This window comes from Ylistrum balloti, unplaced genomic scaffold, assembly GCF_031769215.1.
Source record: "Ylistrum balloti isolate Yb309-2 unplaced genomic scaffold, AGI_CSIRO_Ybal_v1 Utg369808, whole genome shotgun sequence".
Classification (NCBI taxonomy): domain Eukaryota; kingdom Metazoa; phylum Mollusca; class Bivalvia; order Pectinida; family Pectinidae; genus Ylistrum; species Ylistrum balloti.
In genome coordinates, this window is record NW_026781982.1 from 2,628,233 (window position 1) to 2,646,666 (window position 18,434).

At 35.6% G+C, this 18,434-nt stretch overlaps 1 protein-coding gene across 1 annotated transcript; it reads left to right on the plus strand.

Annotated features, from left to right (window-relative positions):
- Window positions 1–259: 259 nt before the first annotated feature.
- Window positions 260–9,298, plus strand: LOC132544796 (proton-coupled amino acid transporter 1-like). Its single transcript, XM_060208441.1, has 8 exons — window positions 260–400; window positions 1,181–1,269; window positions 1,938–2,033; window positions 3,163–3,247; window positions 3,709–3,984; window positions 5,855–6,033; window positions 8,278–8,450; window positions 8,923–9,298. The coding sequence occupies exons 1-8, from the start codon at window positions 260–262 to the stop codon at window positions 9,240–9,242; spliced, it is 1,359 nt and encodes a 452-aa protein (XP_060064424.1). The 3' UTR covers window positions 9,243–9,298.
- Window positions 9,299–18,434: the final 9,136 nt, after the last annotated feature.

The window sequence follows — 18,434 nt, forward strand, 5'->3', positions numbered from 1 at the left end:
CTTAAATCTACGTTTCATAAGTGTGTCATACATACAGAACAGCAGTATTTGTGTGTGTTAATCTACGTCCATCTTATTAAAAAGCTGGTATCAAAAGGTATTTCAGAACAGCAGTAAGACAATTCCACTTAATCTACGATTACATCAAAGTTAAAGGGTAAGTTTTGAAATAGAAAAAATATATGTACCAGATATGCCATGAACCCAATGATATATTTAGTACAATTAATTAAACCACAGTATAGTAAGGTGATAATGTATGCGATGTGACCTCTCGTTGTGTGATCTTTTCGAAAGGAATCTTGCCAGTTTGATGCACCTGCTGAAGGGAAACATCGGTACAGGTGTCCTGGCCATGCCGTCGGCTTGTAAATATGCTGGGCTTCCTAATCAACATACAGCAGCATGTCGTGGCACCAAAAATAAATACCTGTGTAAGGCAGACAAAAAAATAAACACCTGCCCGTCCATATCAAAGAGTTCCATACAAATGTCCATGGGCCAACTTGGCCAGGGGCCCACTCCATCGCGGAGCAGGTCCCATCCGGGACTCTTCCAGTCTCCACGTCCCACTCCCAACTCTCTCTAGCTACTCGATCCCAGACTTGACTAACTTCTGCTAGCTATTGTCTTAGTATAAATAATACCCAAATACTTAATTTAAGCCTAGTCCCTATTGGACACCAATAACCCAGCCCCTGAAGCATCTAATTATGAAGGCATGTGCGACTAGGAGTACCCGTTATCAACTTCCCATCTTTGATCTACCTTATACATTGTTTCTTATCTCGTTTACTTACAAATACATTCGCCAGCGCGAGACATACAAAAGAGAGCATCTATCTGTCCTGATCATTCATACTGGCGATATTCTGCCACACTGTTTCAACACTGGGGTACACACCCCCGCCCGTTATCAGGCGTGCATCACTATCTGTCACTCACAGGATTTTTACCTCGGTCCAGCATTGACTGACTCTTGACCTGATGTACTTTAAACTAAGATGCTGCTCTCTACGATACCCACCATTCCGAAGTAACCATTAAATCCATTTTTTACTCATTTTGTTACATTATGTATAACAATGATTTTATTGCTTTGTTTTCCTGATATTGGTTCAAAGTTTAACATTGTTTTATTGAAATAGGTTAAAGCTATATAGCTGATATAACATTACAGGCTGGACCAGTGGGTGTCTTGGTGATTGGATTCATTGCCACACATTGTATGCACATGCTAGTCAACTGTAGCAGGAAACTGTGTAAAAGGTAGGTATGTGGATTTCATAGAGAATATATATACATTAGCCCACAGCTATCTCATTAAGACAGTACTAGACATTCTATTTAAGACAAGAGTATAATTATATCTGGTCCCACTACAACAGTACTTAATGTAATTACAGTCGATATAATTGCAGCATGCCCTTTTGTCAAATCTTCTATGACGCCTTAGTGTATTTGCCAAAAGGTCATTTCCAGTTAGATGTATTCACATTCAGAAGACATTTTATTTTGGGGGAGGGGTGGGGGGAGTATATTAGAATCAGGTCGTCTGTTTATTTGCCTGGCTGTCTGTTTGTAGATGCAATGATGTAGTGACTACTGCTCCTAAACCACTGAATTGATTACAATGATACTTGCTGGCTATAATCCTAATACATTGTAGTTGTGCATCTTAATCTATAATCAGGTTGAGTTACCTCCCCTTTTCAGAAACGTATGCCCTTTTTGGGAGGGGTGGTGGTGGCAGTATTGACTCTATGACAACAGTTTCCATTATTCTGTCTAGGATGAAACCTCAGTGATCAAAGATGGATTGCATATGTTATTTATGTTATAACAGATTTAAAACTGAATTTGAAATTTTTTACACATGGTAAACTATGTAGATTTGAACCGAGATTTTTCTGACAAGCTCCTTATAACATTGACAGGACAGAAGGGCTATGTGCACTCGGGTATGCTGAGATTCTAGAAGAAAGCCTGAGAACAGGACCACCACGATTACAGAGATTTCACCGACATGGCAGGTAAAGGTTACTGTATGCTGGTAAACATACATATCACAATGTAGGCAGATTCCTACAAGACATGTCAGATTGTAAATAAACAGGAAGACATGTCAGATTGTAAATAAACAGGAAGACATGTCAGATTGTAAATAAACAGGAAGACATGTCAGATTGTAAATAAACAGGAAGACATGTCAGATTGTAAATAAACAGGAAGACATGTCAGGTTGTAAATAAACAGGAAGACATGTCAGATTGTAAATAAACAGGAAGACATGTCAGGTTGTAAATAAACAGGAAGACATGTCAGTTTGTAAATAAACAGGAAGACATGTCAGGTTGAAATAAACAGGAAGACATGTCAGGTTGTAAATAAACAGGAAGACATGTCAGATTGTAAATAAACAGGAAGACATGTCAGGTTGTAAATAAACAGGAAGACATGTCAGGTTGTAAATAAACAGGAAGACATGTCAGGTTGTAAATAAACAGGAAGACATGTCAGGTTGTAAATAAACAGGAAGACATGTCAGATTGTAAATAAACAGGAAGACATGTCAGATTGTAAATAAACAGGAAGACATGTCAGATTGTAAATAAACAGGAAGACATGTCAGGTTGTAAATAAACAGGAAGACATGTCAGATTGTAAATAAACAGGAAGACATGTCAGGTTGTAAATAAACAGGAAGACATGTCAGATTGTAAATAAACAGGAAGACATGTCAGGTTGTAAATAAACAGGAAGACATGTCAGTTTGTAAATAAACAGGAAGACATGTCAGGTTGAAATAAACAGGAAGACATGTCAGGTTGTAAATAAACAGGAAGACATGTCAGATTGTAAATAAACAGGAAGACATGTCAGGTTGTAAATAAACAGGAAGACATGTCAGATTGTAAATAAACAGGAAGACATGTCAGGTTGTAAATAAACAGGAAGACATGTCAGGTTGTAAATAAACAGGAAGACATGTCAGATTGTAAATAAACAGGAAGACATGTCAGATTGTAAATAAACAGGTTTGATTGTAAATATTGAACATTTTCAGATGCCCAGGTATCACCTATTCTGTTATAAGTTTTCAGCATCTTTGAAGAATAGTGACCTTTCCTGATCTTTGATTTTTTTCAATTTATTTTACAGGTACACAATCAATGGATTTCTGCTTCTGACACAATTTGGATTTTGCTGTGTCTACATTTTATTTGTTGCTCAGAATGTCCAACAGGTAAGTCATATTTGCTAATTGGTTATATTGTCATATTTATCCTCAGATCAATACAGTATTATTTTAATTCTATTTCCCCAGTTAATAATGATTTAAGATTACTCATACTGGAAATATCCATTATCTCTGGAACGATTTATTTCTTGGTTGAGGAAAATCCAAAGTGAATGAAAGAAACATCTAAATCCAATCAAGGGCACATTGGCCCCAAAATAAGATAAATTGAAGTAGTTTTCAGGGTTATTCTCGTCTTTCCTTTTATAACAAAGTATCTTAAGTATATGACTTGGCATGGTATACCAACTACATTCTCTACTTCTTGAAATTTTCAAAAGGCTGGAATTTAAAATCTTTGGATTTGCCTTTGTTTCATGTAATACAGTGTTTGTATGTTGTAGATGTGATCACATTTAATCTTTCCATTAGTTGAGCCATTGTTATTTTTATTTTTTGTCTCCTAGGTGATACAATCATTCCACTCAGACAGTCCTGATGTAAAAATTTACCTGCTGGTGTCCGCGGCGCTTCTTATACCTTACTGCTTTGTGAAGAACTTGAAGCATCTGGCACCGTTTTCCACATTTGCCAACCTGTTGGTCATAGTAGGCCTTGTGATCGTTTTCCAGGAACTTGTTCAGGGCCTCCCTGACGTCAGTTCTCGTCCTGCTATAACACCGGTAGACAAACTTCCTCTCTACTTTGGCACAGCTATGTTTGCCTTTGAGGCTATAGGATTGGTAAGCTCTACAGTAACATCTTCTTTATGTATTTTAAGCTTGGATTGATCAAATATTAGAAGAGCTTTTATCAGGACCTTTGAAAACATTATACTTTATTTCTTTTACAACAATTGAGAAATTAGTAATATCATCTGATTTGAATAAATCTGATTGAAGCGTGAGACAGTTCTAGGTCGGAAGTGAGTGTGTTACCCTTGCACCACCATACCACATACTGTTGGCAAGAAGTGAGTGTGTTACCACTGTCCTACCTTACCACATACTGTGGGTAAGAAGTGAGTGTGTTACCACTGTCCCACCTTACCACATGCTGTGGGTAAGGCGTGAGTGTGTTACCACTGTCCCACCTTACCACATACTGTGGGTAAGAAGTGAGTGTGTTACCACTGTCCCACCTTACCACAAACTGTGGGTAAGAAGTGAGTGTGTTACCACTGTCTCACCTTACCACATACTGTGGGTAAGAAGTGAGTGTGTTACCACTAGCCCAACTTACCACATACTGTGGGTAAGAAGTGAGTGTGTTACCACTGTCCCACCTTACCACATGCTGTTGGTAAGAAGTGAGTGTGTTACCACTGTCCCACTTTACCACATACTGTGGGTAAGAAGTGTGTTACCACTGTCCCACCTTACCACTAACTGTGGGTAAGAAGTGAGCATGTTACCACTAGCCCAACTTACCACATACTGTGGGTAAGAAGTGAGTGTGTTACCACTGTCCCACCTTACCACTAACTGTGGGTAAGAAGTGAGTGTGTTACCACTGTCCTACCTTACCACATACTGTGGGTAAGGAGTGAGAGTGTTACCACTGTTCTATCTTACCACATACTGTTATCCAGTTTTAATTAAGCCAGACCGTAACACCAGATGATATCGTGTTTGGACTTAACAAAAATTAGTCAGGCCTTTCACAAGGCCCAGACTGATTTCACATTGTGTAAAGGTCAGACACTAGATTAAATTCTGCTAGGCCTTTACATCAGGTAAAATTCTGTCAGACCTTTCCACAAGGTGAAATTCTGTCAGCATCTACACCATGTGAATTTTGTCTTGTCTTTAACCAGTTGGAATTCTGTCAGACCTTTACACAAAGTAAAATTCTTTCAGCATTTATACCATGTCTGTTGGAATTCTGCTAAGCCCTAACACCATGTGACTGGTATTAATAGATCTGTCCTGTTCATCAGATATGAGTCAGTATAAATCTTACTATCAAAGTCACAAGATGTAAATTTCCCTGTCATATCTTATTCACCAAGTGTTATAATACACCCGATGTAAATCCACAAATTTTATGAATGAATTGTGAATTTATCTGTCCTGTATATCCGGTGTAAATCTACCTGTGTGGTATTTTAGGTGTAAAACTAACTGTCCTTTTGCCAGCCTACTCACCAGGTGTAAATCTACCTGTCCTATCCAACAGGTGAAAATCTACCTGTCCTATCCAATAGGTGTAAATCTACCTGTCCTATCCAACAGGTGTTAATCTACCTGACCTATACAACAGGTGTAAATCTAACGTCCTATCCAACAGGTGTAAATCTACCTGTCCTATCCAACAGGTGTAAATCTACCTGACCTATCCAACAGGTGTAAATCTACCTGTCCTATTCAACAGGTGTAAATCTAACGTTCTATCCAACAGGTGTAAATTTAATGTCCTGTCCAACAGGTGTAAATCTAACGTCCTATCCAACAGGTGTAAATCTAATGTCCTGTCCAACAGGTGTAAATCTAATATCCTATTTACCAGGTGTAAATTGTACACCAGGGGTAATTTACTTGGCATTCACTTGTTTTCAAACTACCTGTACTATTTACCTGGTACAAATAATCAGGTATCAGTATGTTTTTCCAGGTAATGCCAATTGAAAACAAAATGCGACATCCTGAGGATTTTGGAGGCTGTGTTGGTATCCTTAACCTTGGGATGACCTTTGTTGTCTGCCTCTACACAGCGATGGGTTTCTATGGTTACCTTAAATATGGCGAGGAAGCAGAAGGCAGTATTACCCTCAACTTGCCCAGTAAAAATTGGTACGTAGATAATGTAGATTGTATTTAGCCTTGACAGCTCTGAAGTACATGCATTATGTAACAGTTTAAATTTATAGGGGGTCTGATTTCCACAATCTTAGTTCATAGCAACATTACTGTGTTTAGATTTTGTGGTAGCGAGTCTTATATATTGAACTCGCCATAAATCATGCTTACTGTTTACTGCTAGCTTTGAGTATTGTAAACACAAACACGATAAGATTGCGGAGAAAAAAAAACCTGGATTGTAAATTGACTTTGAGTTAGAGGATAGTTCCTGTTTGACATATGTGTAGTGATGAAGTCATGTTCATGATATGCTGACAGTAAAGTGATACAAAAAAAACTTATATAAATGAATTCTAGTTGTTTCGGTTCCCTGTTGTTTCGGTTCCCTGTTGTTTCGGTACTTATAAAAGTTGTTTCTGAAAAAAGCATTTCTTGCACAAGTTATTATCTACATTGCCACTTTTTGAGCATTGCATGCCTGTCTCTTCAAGGGAAGTAACTATGTCTGTAGACACTGTTGTTTGGTGTTGTATAATTCCTTTCACTCTCATTAACCTGGTTTTTTCATGCTGTTTTTGATGATCCATGAGTAAATGATTATATACATGTATTTTATCAATTTTCCTTGTAATGGTACCATGACTTTGCACTGTTGAAACATTTTTTTATAGTTGTTACTCAACATGAAATGATTTGAAGTATCCTCACATCATGAATTCTATCATCACATCTTCTTGTTTGGCTGTGTTTGATTTAATGATAAATACCAAAGAATAAAACAAGACTAAAATTATTACATTGATTTCATTTTCATACAAGTACTGCATACATTTCAACAAACACAAATATAGAATGCATCAAAAAAGTTAACAAGATTATTCACACTTGAATCACCCACACTTTTATACAGTTCCCTACCACTTTCATGTATTCATATTTATTATTGTCCAAATTGTTACCACATCATGTGTCAAAAGTCCACATTATCAGGTATGCTGCTTTACTTAAGAGCTGCGACTTTGACAAATGTCCCCTGTCATACCTCTACCACATCCTGAAAACCAGTCGCTGCATTTTCTGATCTTGCTAAAAGGACTGTGTTAGGTTGAATCACTACAGTTAAATATAAAAGGACTGTGTTAGGTTGAATCACTACAGTTAAATATAAAAGGACTGTGTTAGGTTGAATCACTACAGTTAAATATAAAAGGACTGTGTTAGGTTGAATCACTACAGTTAAATATAAAAGGACTGTGTTAGGTTGAAGGGCTACAGTTAAATATAAAAGGACTGTGTTAGGTTGAATCACTACAGTTAAATATAAAAGGACTGTGTTAGGTTGAAGGGCTACAGTTAAATGTAAAAGGACTGTGTTAGGTTGAATCACTACAGTTAAATATAAAAGGACTGTGTTAGGTTGAAGGGCTACAGTTAAATATAAAAGGACTGTGTTAGGTTGAATCACTACAGTTAAATATAAAAGGACTGTGTTAGGTTGAATCACTACAGTTAAATATAAAAGGACTGTGTTAGGTTGAATCACTACAGTTAAATATAAAAGGACTGTGTTAGGTTGAATCACTACAGTTAAATATAAAAGGACTGTGTTAGGTTGAAGGGCTACAGTTAAATATAAAAGGACTGTGTTAGGTTGAAGGGCTACAGTTAAATATAAAAGGACTGTGTTAGGTTGAAGGGCTACAGTTAAATATAAAAGGACTGTGTTAGGTTGAAGGGCTACAGTTAAATATAAAAGGACTGTGTTAGGTTGAATCACTACAGTTAAATATAAAAGGACTGTGTTAGGTTGAAGGGCTACAGATAAATATAAAAGGACTGTGTTAGGTTGAAGGACTACAGTTAAATATAAAAGGACTGTGTTAGGTTGAATCACTACAGTTAAATATAAAAGGACTGTGTTAGGTTGAAGGGCTACAGTTAAATATAAAAGGACTGTGTTAGGTTGAAGGGCTACAGTTAAATATAAAAGGACTGTGTTAAGTTGAAGGACTAATGTAAATTGTATAATGGCTACTGATAATGAAATATGTTTTTGTTGGGTGTAACATTGATGAACTTTCACTTTTTGTTGACTTACCCCTTTCCATTATTGATATTAAAAGTAATGAATGACAAAACACACAAACATTTGGACTATCATTTAAATTGGTAAGTATGTTGTTGATGTTTCTGATGCTGGCAACATTAATGTCGATAAATATTTATATATTTCAGGTTGTTTATATCTGTAAATCTCATGTATGCCATTGCCATCTTTATTTCGTACGGCCTACAGCTGTACGTTGTCGTTCGGATAATATGGCCAGCGATAGAGGCCAAAATCAGTTCAAGGAAAATGAAGATCATGTCGGAATATATATTCAGGACTTCACTGGTGCTTGCTACGTGTAAGTACATTTTTGTTCGTTGGAATAGCCACAGTGAATCATCACTACACTGAATATTTCTTTATAAAGTACCTGTTATATTTCATTAAGTAGTGCAAACCATATAAAGACACATCAAGGCACATATGGTGTTTTGATTTGTAGATAATGCATTTTTTTGAAACTTCTATGGTTTGATTACTATGAGATCCAGGCATTGATACCTAATTTGAGTCTAATTGCAATTTCAATATGGCCACCACTACTTTTTTTGCCTTATCCCTGTCCGGTTTAAGATGTTAAGTTCAGTTGTCATCCTTTACAACCCACTTAGTATAGCCAGACAATATTGAATGGTTTGAGTAATATTTAATGTTCCTAACTTTACATCACTTAATTTTAAATGTCAAAGGGATAGAAAAAAACTACAAATATGAAAATAAAAGTAGAAATATGGATATTTCCTTTATTTCTTTAATGTTTTTTCTTTCAGGTGGGATAGCGATGGTGGTGCCACACCTAGACCTGATGATATCCCTGGTCGGCTCATTAGCCAGTAGCTCATTAGCATTGATGTTCCCTCCGCTGATTGAAATCATCACTTATTCAGCAGAAGGCGAACGGCTGTCCGTCATCTCCGTAATTAAGAACCTCCTTATTATCTTGCTTGGAATTGTGGGATTTGCCACTGGTACATTTTCTGCTATGCAGGAAATTATTCGAACATTCCATGACACTTCTGGTGATGGGGGAGGCATGAATACTACAGTAATGGCTGGGTTAGGTTTATCAGAAGTCCAGACTTACAGCTGATTATAACTATATAATGCTCTCTGTGATAGTAGTCTTTTTGTCAATTTTTTCATTTCCTGTCATTCAACATATTTTTTTTTAACTTATTTTTACAGATAAGAATTCATCTAATTGGTAATTTTTCCGATTCAGAAAGGGATTTTAAATATGTGAGAATTATCCATTTATTTGATAAATGGGAAAGAATTCAGTCAAGATTAGTCCTTAGTCATTTTTTGTTGTTCTTTTATGCTCTTATGTTCATGGTTTGATTTTCTTTTAATGCTGTTTCTTGGCTAAAAAGAGTTTTATTATGTCTATAAAAAGTAGTCTTAGTGAATATGGGATTGATAGTATTGTTCTCTTACTTACCTCAGAAAACGATTCTTTGAATGATGGATATTGCTTATTTTAATGTGCAATGTTTCATTTGTCAATCTGTAACAATACCGCATCACCAACTTATCTTGTATGGTTATATAGATGCATAGCTCCAAATTTGAACTTTATTTAGTTTTTACTTCATAGTGTTTTAAGTGTCTCAGATTTGTAAATCTATTAAGTGAATTCTTAGAAATGGACTGTAATACAATGTCTTACAGTCATTTTAAGGTATGGAAGTCAGAAATTTAACACTTCACATCTTTATGTTAATTTGGAAATAAATTGATACAAATTGAAAGTGATATGACATATCATTTCAACCATAATATGATATTGAATTTATGTGTTGGACATTGGTTTCTTCTTGCCCTGAGAAAGCTTGGTTACCTCCCCTTTCTTGGTAATGCTGTGAACAATAACCGTAATAGGATTCTGCTTGGTCAACAGATAGTTCTGTCTTTAATGTAATATTTATATAAATATTTCATTTCACGAACCCAAAAAAATTTCATATTCTACATTAAGGGATTTTTAAATAACCAGTCACTTTTATGTAGTCAGCTTATGTTTGAAATACAATAATGATTTTAATATGACAATATATTGTATTGTTATTTCCCTAATATATATTTGTATAAAGGGAAATTCATGTTCTAATGTTTAATGGTAACTTGTATATCATATATATCTTAAGATATTTACAAAAGATATTTTGTATATTTGCATGTAAGTGAACAAATGAAATGAAAGTACTGTTTATATTACATGATATATGTACACTACAGCACTCTAAATTAAGTACTGAGATTGTGGAATTGGTAATAAGTGTGACATGATGCTGGAAAGATGATTTTATTTACTTCTGCATTCCACCTCGAGTAAACTGTCATGTACAGGAGACAAGTCTTAGGTCACACTGATATGAAGCTAATACAATTATTGACCCTGTATGAGTGTGATATGAGAATTTGTCTACACTTAGAGGGGAGACAAGTCTAAGGTCACACTGATATGAAACAAGTGATGGTTTTTTTCATACTGTTAAGAAGCTGGATAACTTAATTTTTTGAATGTATAACAATGGATTAATTAGGAGAGATATAATTTTTGAGAAATGAAACAGAAGTCTTTTGTTGAAAATGAGAAATTGATTAAAGCTGGTGCATTTTACACCTGTATCAGAGATTTGTACGAAATAAACCATTCCTTTATTGGGCTTAGTTTTCTGTAAATACACTGTGCTGTGTAGGTAATACATGATCAAGTAAAACTGATTTGGTCAACATCTGCAGCTTCCTTAATTGTTTAAAGATGCTATTAAAACATCTTTGATGATAGATTTCTGAAAACGTTGACATGTTTTGTTTAGTACTGATGTCCTTGGAGTGACTTACTGAATGGAGTACACCTTTGGTTTTCACAACAGTACAACATCTTTTTGCTTATTTACTCCACTAAACATTCATACTGGCCTAATGATTTAAAATTCTGTTATCTGTTGTTGATATGTTCGATATTGAAGTTTTTTTGGTTATTACAGAAAAAGATTGAAAAAGAAACCGATATCATACCACTAGTAATGGAGTGGACTAAAGGGAGGTAACTCCAGTGTTGCCAACTTATGTGTTAAGTTATATATATACAGATAAATCTAAATAGGTAATACTACACAATTAAATGTTGTCTCAATTTATTTATAAAGAATGTCACTGAATGATGGGCATTTTATTTTGAGATGCATTGATTTTTTATTATTGTCTCCAGAATTTAGAATGGCATTATTTGTATATTTACAAATACATTAGTTGTTTGTATTGGTACATAAGTATAAGGTAAATTTTGGATGTATTAACATTAGGTTGTATTTCTAAACTCAATATGAATTCTTGATATTATATCAGGAGTGTAAAAAATTGTTTTCAATGCACCACCCCAGGGCTAGTAGCCTGTTATAGTCCATAAGCCTGAAACAATATACTGCTGGACACAAATATTTCCACAGCTGGGAAAAAAAACATCAACAGAAGTCACTAGCACCAGGCTGGTGGGCCTGTAATTAATCCAAGCTGAAAATTGTTGTCAGTGATGTATATGAATCCATTACATTCCCAAATACATACTGTGTTATCCTTCAATAAGCCCAGGGTATTGACACGTAACCTTTCATTGTGGATGGGTTTACATCTGACAATAAGATGATTTGTAGGTAATTTCACTGAACAAGAAATATACATATATATATACTGTAAGTTGTATATATATATAGATATATTTACTGAAAGTTATACATATATATATATATGAAATTTTTGTTTTTTTTTGCCCAATTTTCAATTGTATAAAAAAGTAGCAAATGTGATTCAGCTTGACTTTATTTGGTTCAGTTAAAGTATTAAGATGTTATTGTCTGACCAGGTCATGTCAACTTTCCATATTTGGAATGAAGGAGAAAGTGTTTGGGTGAATATAGATATTATGTGTGGCATGTTTTCTGGGTAATTCCTTTAGCTATGTAGTGTTGTTTTTTTAACCTGTTCTATGCAATGTATGGATGTAAGTTTGAGAGAGATTTATAGATTGGATGTGTGTAAATGAATTTATTTAGTACCAAAAATTATTGATATACAATACCTTTATCATCATAAGTTCTGGGTGAATCTAAATATCAATGACAACATGGAGGATGTTAAGTGAATGGCCATGTCTCATTCGGTTCGAGATTTCTATTGTTTAACGTCATATCAACAACTTTGATTATTGGAGGTCGGCCTCCTTATGTACGATTGTTGGAGGTCGGCCCCCTTATGTACGATTGTTGGAGGTCGGCCCCCTTATGTACGATTGTTGGAGGTCGGCTCCCTTATGTACAATTGTTGGAGGTTGGCCCCCTTATGTACGATTGTTGGCGGTCGACCTCCTTATGTACAATTGTTGGAGGTCAGCCCCCTTATGTACGATTGTTGGAAGTTGGCCTCCTTATGTATGATTGTTGGAGGTCGGCTCCCTTATGTACGATTGTTGGAGGTCGGCTCCCTTATGTACGATTGTTGGAGGTCAGCCCCCTTATGTACGATTGTTGGAGGTCAGCCCCCTTATGTACGATTGTTGGAGGTCGGCCTCCTTATGTACGATTGTTGGAGGTTGGCCCCCTTATGTACGATTGTTGGCGGTCGACCTCCTTATGTACGATTGTTGGAGGTCGGCCTCCTATGTACAATTATTGGAGGTCAGCCTCCTTATGTACGATTGTTGGAGGTCGGCCTCCTTATGTATGTGAGGTGAGGGCATCTGGTGAGTTTTTGTGTTCAAGGGAGGCTTCAGCATGTTTATGTAAGCCTCATTGTGATAGTGCGGAACTGACATCAATTTTATTTTGCTTCCGAGAAGTTTCCATTTTGTTTATAGTTTTACTGCAAAACATTTTATTTAACTCCATATATTTATGTATTTGTTGCAATACCTTGGTTAGTCAGAAATGTAGGTATTTAGTTGATATATGTATTGTTTGTTTTCTACTGTCATACATGTGTGACGTAAACAGTTTATCTAATCTTACACTTACCTCATGTTATTGTTGAACATTTTCTACATTAACAAACTAGATGGATGTTTGTATTTTTCTGTCATTGTGATGATCCTGATATATGATGGTTTAATTTTATTTATCTAATTTTTTCAGGGTATAACTTTTAGATGGCCAAATTTGGCAAGGTCTTACTCTTGTGATTCTTATCCTTGGACACTGTAAACAATGAAATGATATAATTCAAGTCCAGCTTCCTCAAATGATCTCTTCTGTGGAAAGGGACTACCTCAATATAAGTAGGAAAAAATCACTATTTAAGCTGGTTATCACAGTTATTGTCATGATAGCTAAACCTGTATAAAGAGACCATCTATATTACCATAGTAACAGTATATAGACACGGTACCATATTTTACGTGACTGTTACCTTCAACAGGTGTTGATTTCGGGGGGCGGGGGGTGGTGGGGGGGGGGGGGGGATATTCTTTTATGACCAGTCGATTTTATGAGTAAATATGGCTCAATAAATCTACTTGCACTAAGTAAATCCCCATAAAAATTAACAGATTTTTCACAACATGTTTCTTCAGACTGCTTAAACCTTAAATCTAAACCTGTGTATTTATATGTTGATTGACTCAGTCACCTAGCCTTCTAGTTTCTACATTGTATATCCTGTTTATCATAGGTTCTATGGATAGGATTTTAATCTGTAGGTCCTGCATCTGAAAAATCTCTTGGACCAAACTTAAATCTGCAGGTCCTGCATCTGAAAAATCTCTCGGACCAAACTTAAATCTGCAGGTCCTGCATCTGAAAAATCTCTCAGACCAAACTTAAATCTGTAGGTCCTACATCTGAAAAATCTCTCGGACCAAACTTAAATCTGTAGGTCCTGCATCTGAAAAATCTCTTGGACCAAACTTAATTCTGTAGGTTATGACCTTTATAATTTTATCCTGCACAAAAAAAGTCCCTCAAATTGAACTTGGGCCCTTTAGTTTATGAATCAGATTAGATTTTGAATCTGTATCCCAAATTACACAAGTCCCTTAAATAGAACTAGAATATGTAGGTCCTGTATCAATATGGTCTTCAGGTATGACTCGAACCTGAGAGCACAGTACCACAGACTGGATTAGATGTAGTAAAATAATGACATATTTAGATAAAAGTCTTGAACTTTCTTATCTTGCCTGCTGATTTTTTAAAGTTTAATTGTTTAATTCATTAATGTATCATACTGGTTACCTGTATGAAATAACTGACAATGATAATGTAGAATATGCCCAGGTCTGATGCAGTGATGCTTTAGATAACTGTATTATTTTGTACATTGTTATATATAATACAAAGTTCTAATTGGTTGAGAATTTTCTTCGTCGGTTTAGATCAATGACGTTTTCTTTCTTTGCATTTGAACCTCTCCGGTGAACACAAGAATCTTCCAACAAGTTTTAGAGAGAACATTTCAATATTATTTGTATATCGACTTCTGCACATTCCAAAAACGTATTGTCATTACATTTAACATTAGCAGCACAGATGCTGGACACAGTATGATGCCTGATAGATTCTATTACATGTACTGTGATATACATGTGTTTTGTACAGCATCTATGGTATTGGGTGTACACTGCCATTTCAAACTTATTATTCATCAGAAGAGATTAAATAAGGATTTGATATGTTCATATATGATATCATTGATGTTGTTGTTCCAGCAATTTTTTGCCGTTTCATTCAAGAAATGATTTCCCCCGTGTACAGTTTATGATCCTATTGTTTAAATACTGCATAAAATATGTGTTTCAGTTTTAATGTCTTAAGTTTACCTGCTTTTATCTTCTGATCATAGTGTGAAGCCAAATATGGGGAAACTATTTCTTGCTGAAAGTGAACTGTTCACTGTATACATGTACAATGTAATATCATAAAAATATAATAAAAAATGATACTCTAATAATGAGTGTGTGTTTTATATGAGTTAGAAACATAGGGACTTGCATAATACATTATATGCAATGTACAGACTATGGGGTTGAGATTGGTTGTCAAGTCCCTGTGATCAGAAAAGTCTAAAAATAACACAAACAGCTGTAACAATCACCATTGTCAGTGGAATCAACACAAAAAATAATGATCCTGAGCTAACAACAGAACTGTGAAGAGATTATTAGGGCCTCACACAAAGTGCAGGTCCCTATAAATGGTAACACTGTCCGTCAGTCCGTCTGTCCATCTGTCCATCTGTCAGCACTTTTGTTTCCATGTGAAAAATTGAGTTTCCATGGACCGATCAAGCTCAAACTTCATACAGTGCTTCCTTATTGAAAGTGCTTGCATAAAATTGCTTTCTAGCTTCAAAGGTCAAGGTAACTTTTACTTTAAAATAGAAAATTAGTTTCCGTGTGAAAACTAGATTTGTCTTTGGAAATCTAACCCAAACTTCATACAATACTTCCTTACTAAAAGTGTGTGCTTAGGATTGCTTTACAGTTTTGAAGGTCAAAGAACAAGGTCGCTGTTTCTATAAATAGAAAAATCAGTTTCCTTGTGATAACTCAAGTTTGCTTTGGCCAATCAAACTCAGACCTCATACAAAGCTTCCAGATTGCTTTTCAGCATTGAAGGTCAAAGATCAAGGTCGCTGTTTCTATAAATAGAAAAATCAGTTTCCCTGTGATAACTCAAGTTTGCTGTGGCCAATCAAACTCAGACCTCATACAAAGCTTCCAGATTGCTTTTCAGCATTGAAGTTCAAAGATCAAGGTCGCTGTTACTATAAATAGAAAAATCAGTTTCCCTGTGATAACTCAAGTTTGCTTTGGCCAATCAAACCACATGCAAAGCTTCCTTACTAAAATGGCTTGCTTTAGATTATTTTTCAGGTCCCAGGGTCAATGATCCAGATAATTGTAGCTTGAAAATTTGTTTCTGTGATATAACTTTGATTCCCTTTGGCCACTCAAAATCAAACTCCATACAATGCTTTTCACTGACAGTGCTTGCTAGGGATTACTTTTCAGACCCAGAAGTCAAAGGTTGAGGTTATTGTTACTATAATGGAAAATCTGTTTTGTGGAATAACTTGCTGTCGCCAATCTAATCAGACTTGATGCAATGCTTCTTAGCCATAAGTGCTTGTTTGAGATCAGGTCCAAAGGTCAAATGTCACTGTAACTATAAGCTAATATCATTTTATGTGTGATAAGTTGACTTCATAAAATGCTTACTTTCCAAAAGTGCTTGCTTGGGACTTTATTGCTTTTTATATCCCAAGCTCCAAGGTCAAGGTCACAGTTATTATGTATAAAAAATCAGATTGTTGAATGTATTTGTTACTATGTTTTTGTTTTCTTGTTTTGTAGCCGTCTTTCGTGTCAGATATGACTTTAAATTTGTAAATAATTAGAAAGCTATTAGAGACCAGGTCTCTTCAGGACTCTGATATTGGTTACTGAATCAACACGACAAGCTATTTTCATTTAAATAATCACAAGGGATTTGAATTCGAAATTGACTTTCCTTACGTAGTTATTAACTCGAAAATAAACCCCACAGAAATTTATCTAATGTACAGTAGTTATCACATGTTACTGCTGAAAAGTGATCAAATGAAGAGACTCAGGCCTAATGTGTTATCCATGTGTTATAAATGTCATTTGTTATCAGGATTGTTCCACATAAGCATTGTATATTAATATATAAATAAATGAATATTTGAATTGAATATATTTTCAAGGTCACAGAGGTGAAATGTGCCGAAGTCATGACATTTGACCTGCTTCTTAATTAATTGACAAAAAGGATTCCAATTATTTTTTTGTGTATCCTAAAAGGTGATTAACATACAGTTCATGGTCATCACAACATTCTATATCTAAAAACATGTACTAGCACACAGGAGTTATTGAAGAAAAAAAGTTTAACTCATTTCATCAGAAATGGGTCAAGGTCAGTCATTCAAACAACTTTGTTGAGGTTATCACAACAGATAAGCTACATGGTTTAAAACCACTAGCTATGTTATGTAGTTGTTGAGATGTGCTGGAATCCAGTATCACTCCTACCCTTTATCACTTATCATAACACTCTTGTTAGTTATTCAGAAGTTATTCCAGCACTTGAACAAAACCCTGTTGCCATGCAGCATATTGACCTTATACCATACAACAGGGTAAGTGTCTTTGATATTGTGACAAGGTCATCTTCTATAGAATTCCTGCTGATCATACTGCACACTAAAATGTCATGTGGTTCAGGGTAAACACATGTATATCTGACTTCCTGTTGACAATTAAGTATGTTAATGCCATGTATCACAACATCATACCACAGACCAAAAAGTCACATGGTTCAGAATAAAGACATGTATATCACTAGGACTAAGCATTCAGAATATCTGAACTGAGGATGAGACGATATTGGAAATGGGTTCAAGGTGTAAAACTGTGTGGAAAAACAAGGGTGTTTTGGGGTCCCATCAGATTGTATTATTTTTGTGTACACGATGATAACAGACTAACTAAGCCAAATGTAAGGGCTTTGTCTGGTTATTGACTTCAGCAAAAAGGTTACACATAAGCTATCAGATTACAAAGTTTGTCTTTCAGTCTGACTTAACATTATAATTACCTTGATTATACAGATCATAACAGCAAATTATCTGTAATTTTAAAGCCAGATGTCATTTGAAGCATGATTTGCTCATATTTAAAAATGAAATCACTGATTTGGTGTAATATTTTGAGATAGAAATAGAGACAGTCCCAATAAACAACCCTGGAGTAGTGCTATTGGTGCGATATTTATGTTTTCCTGACAATAAATACACCAGAGAAATAATAATAAAGATCATTTGGAAGGCAAATATGTTCTTTAAAAAAGAGATAAAACTATTTATAGATTAAGTGTAGCAGAAGTGTCTTGAGGAGACGGGAAGAGGGAGGGGTAATGAGGTGATGGGACGAATAAGGTGTCATGAGGAGATGGGAAGAGGGAGGTGTCTTGAGGAGATGGGAAGAGGGAGATGTCTTGAGGAGATGGGAAGAAGGAGATGTCTTGAGGAGACAGAAAAAGGGAGAGATCATGAGGCAACCAGAAGAGAGAAGTGTCTTGAGGAGACGGGAAGATGTAGACGTCTTGAGGAGATGGGATGAATGAGATATGTTGAGGAGACGGGAAGAGGGAAGTGTCTTGAGGAGACGGGAAGAGGGAGGTGTCTTGAGGAGACATGAAGAGGGAAGGGTCTTGAGGAGATGGGAAGAGGGAGGTGTAATGAGGAGATGGAAAGAGGGGGG

Excerpts from the sequence above, each read along its gene's own strand:
- LOC132544796 (XM_060208441.1), top strand. The coding sequence starts at position 260 with ATGCGATGTGACCTCTCGTTGTGTGATCTTTTCGAAAGGAATCTTGCC. Across the intron at positions 1,270-1,937 it reads AGCAGGAAACTGTGTAAAAG|GACAGAAGGGCTATGTGCAC; the intron begins GTAGGTATGTGG and ends TAACATTGACAG. Across the intron at positions 3,985-5,854 it reads CCTTTGAGGCTATAGGATTG|GTAATGCCAATTGAAAACAA; the intron begins GTAAGCTCTACA and ends ATGTTTTTCCAG.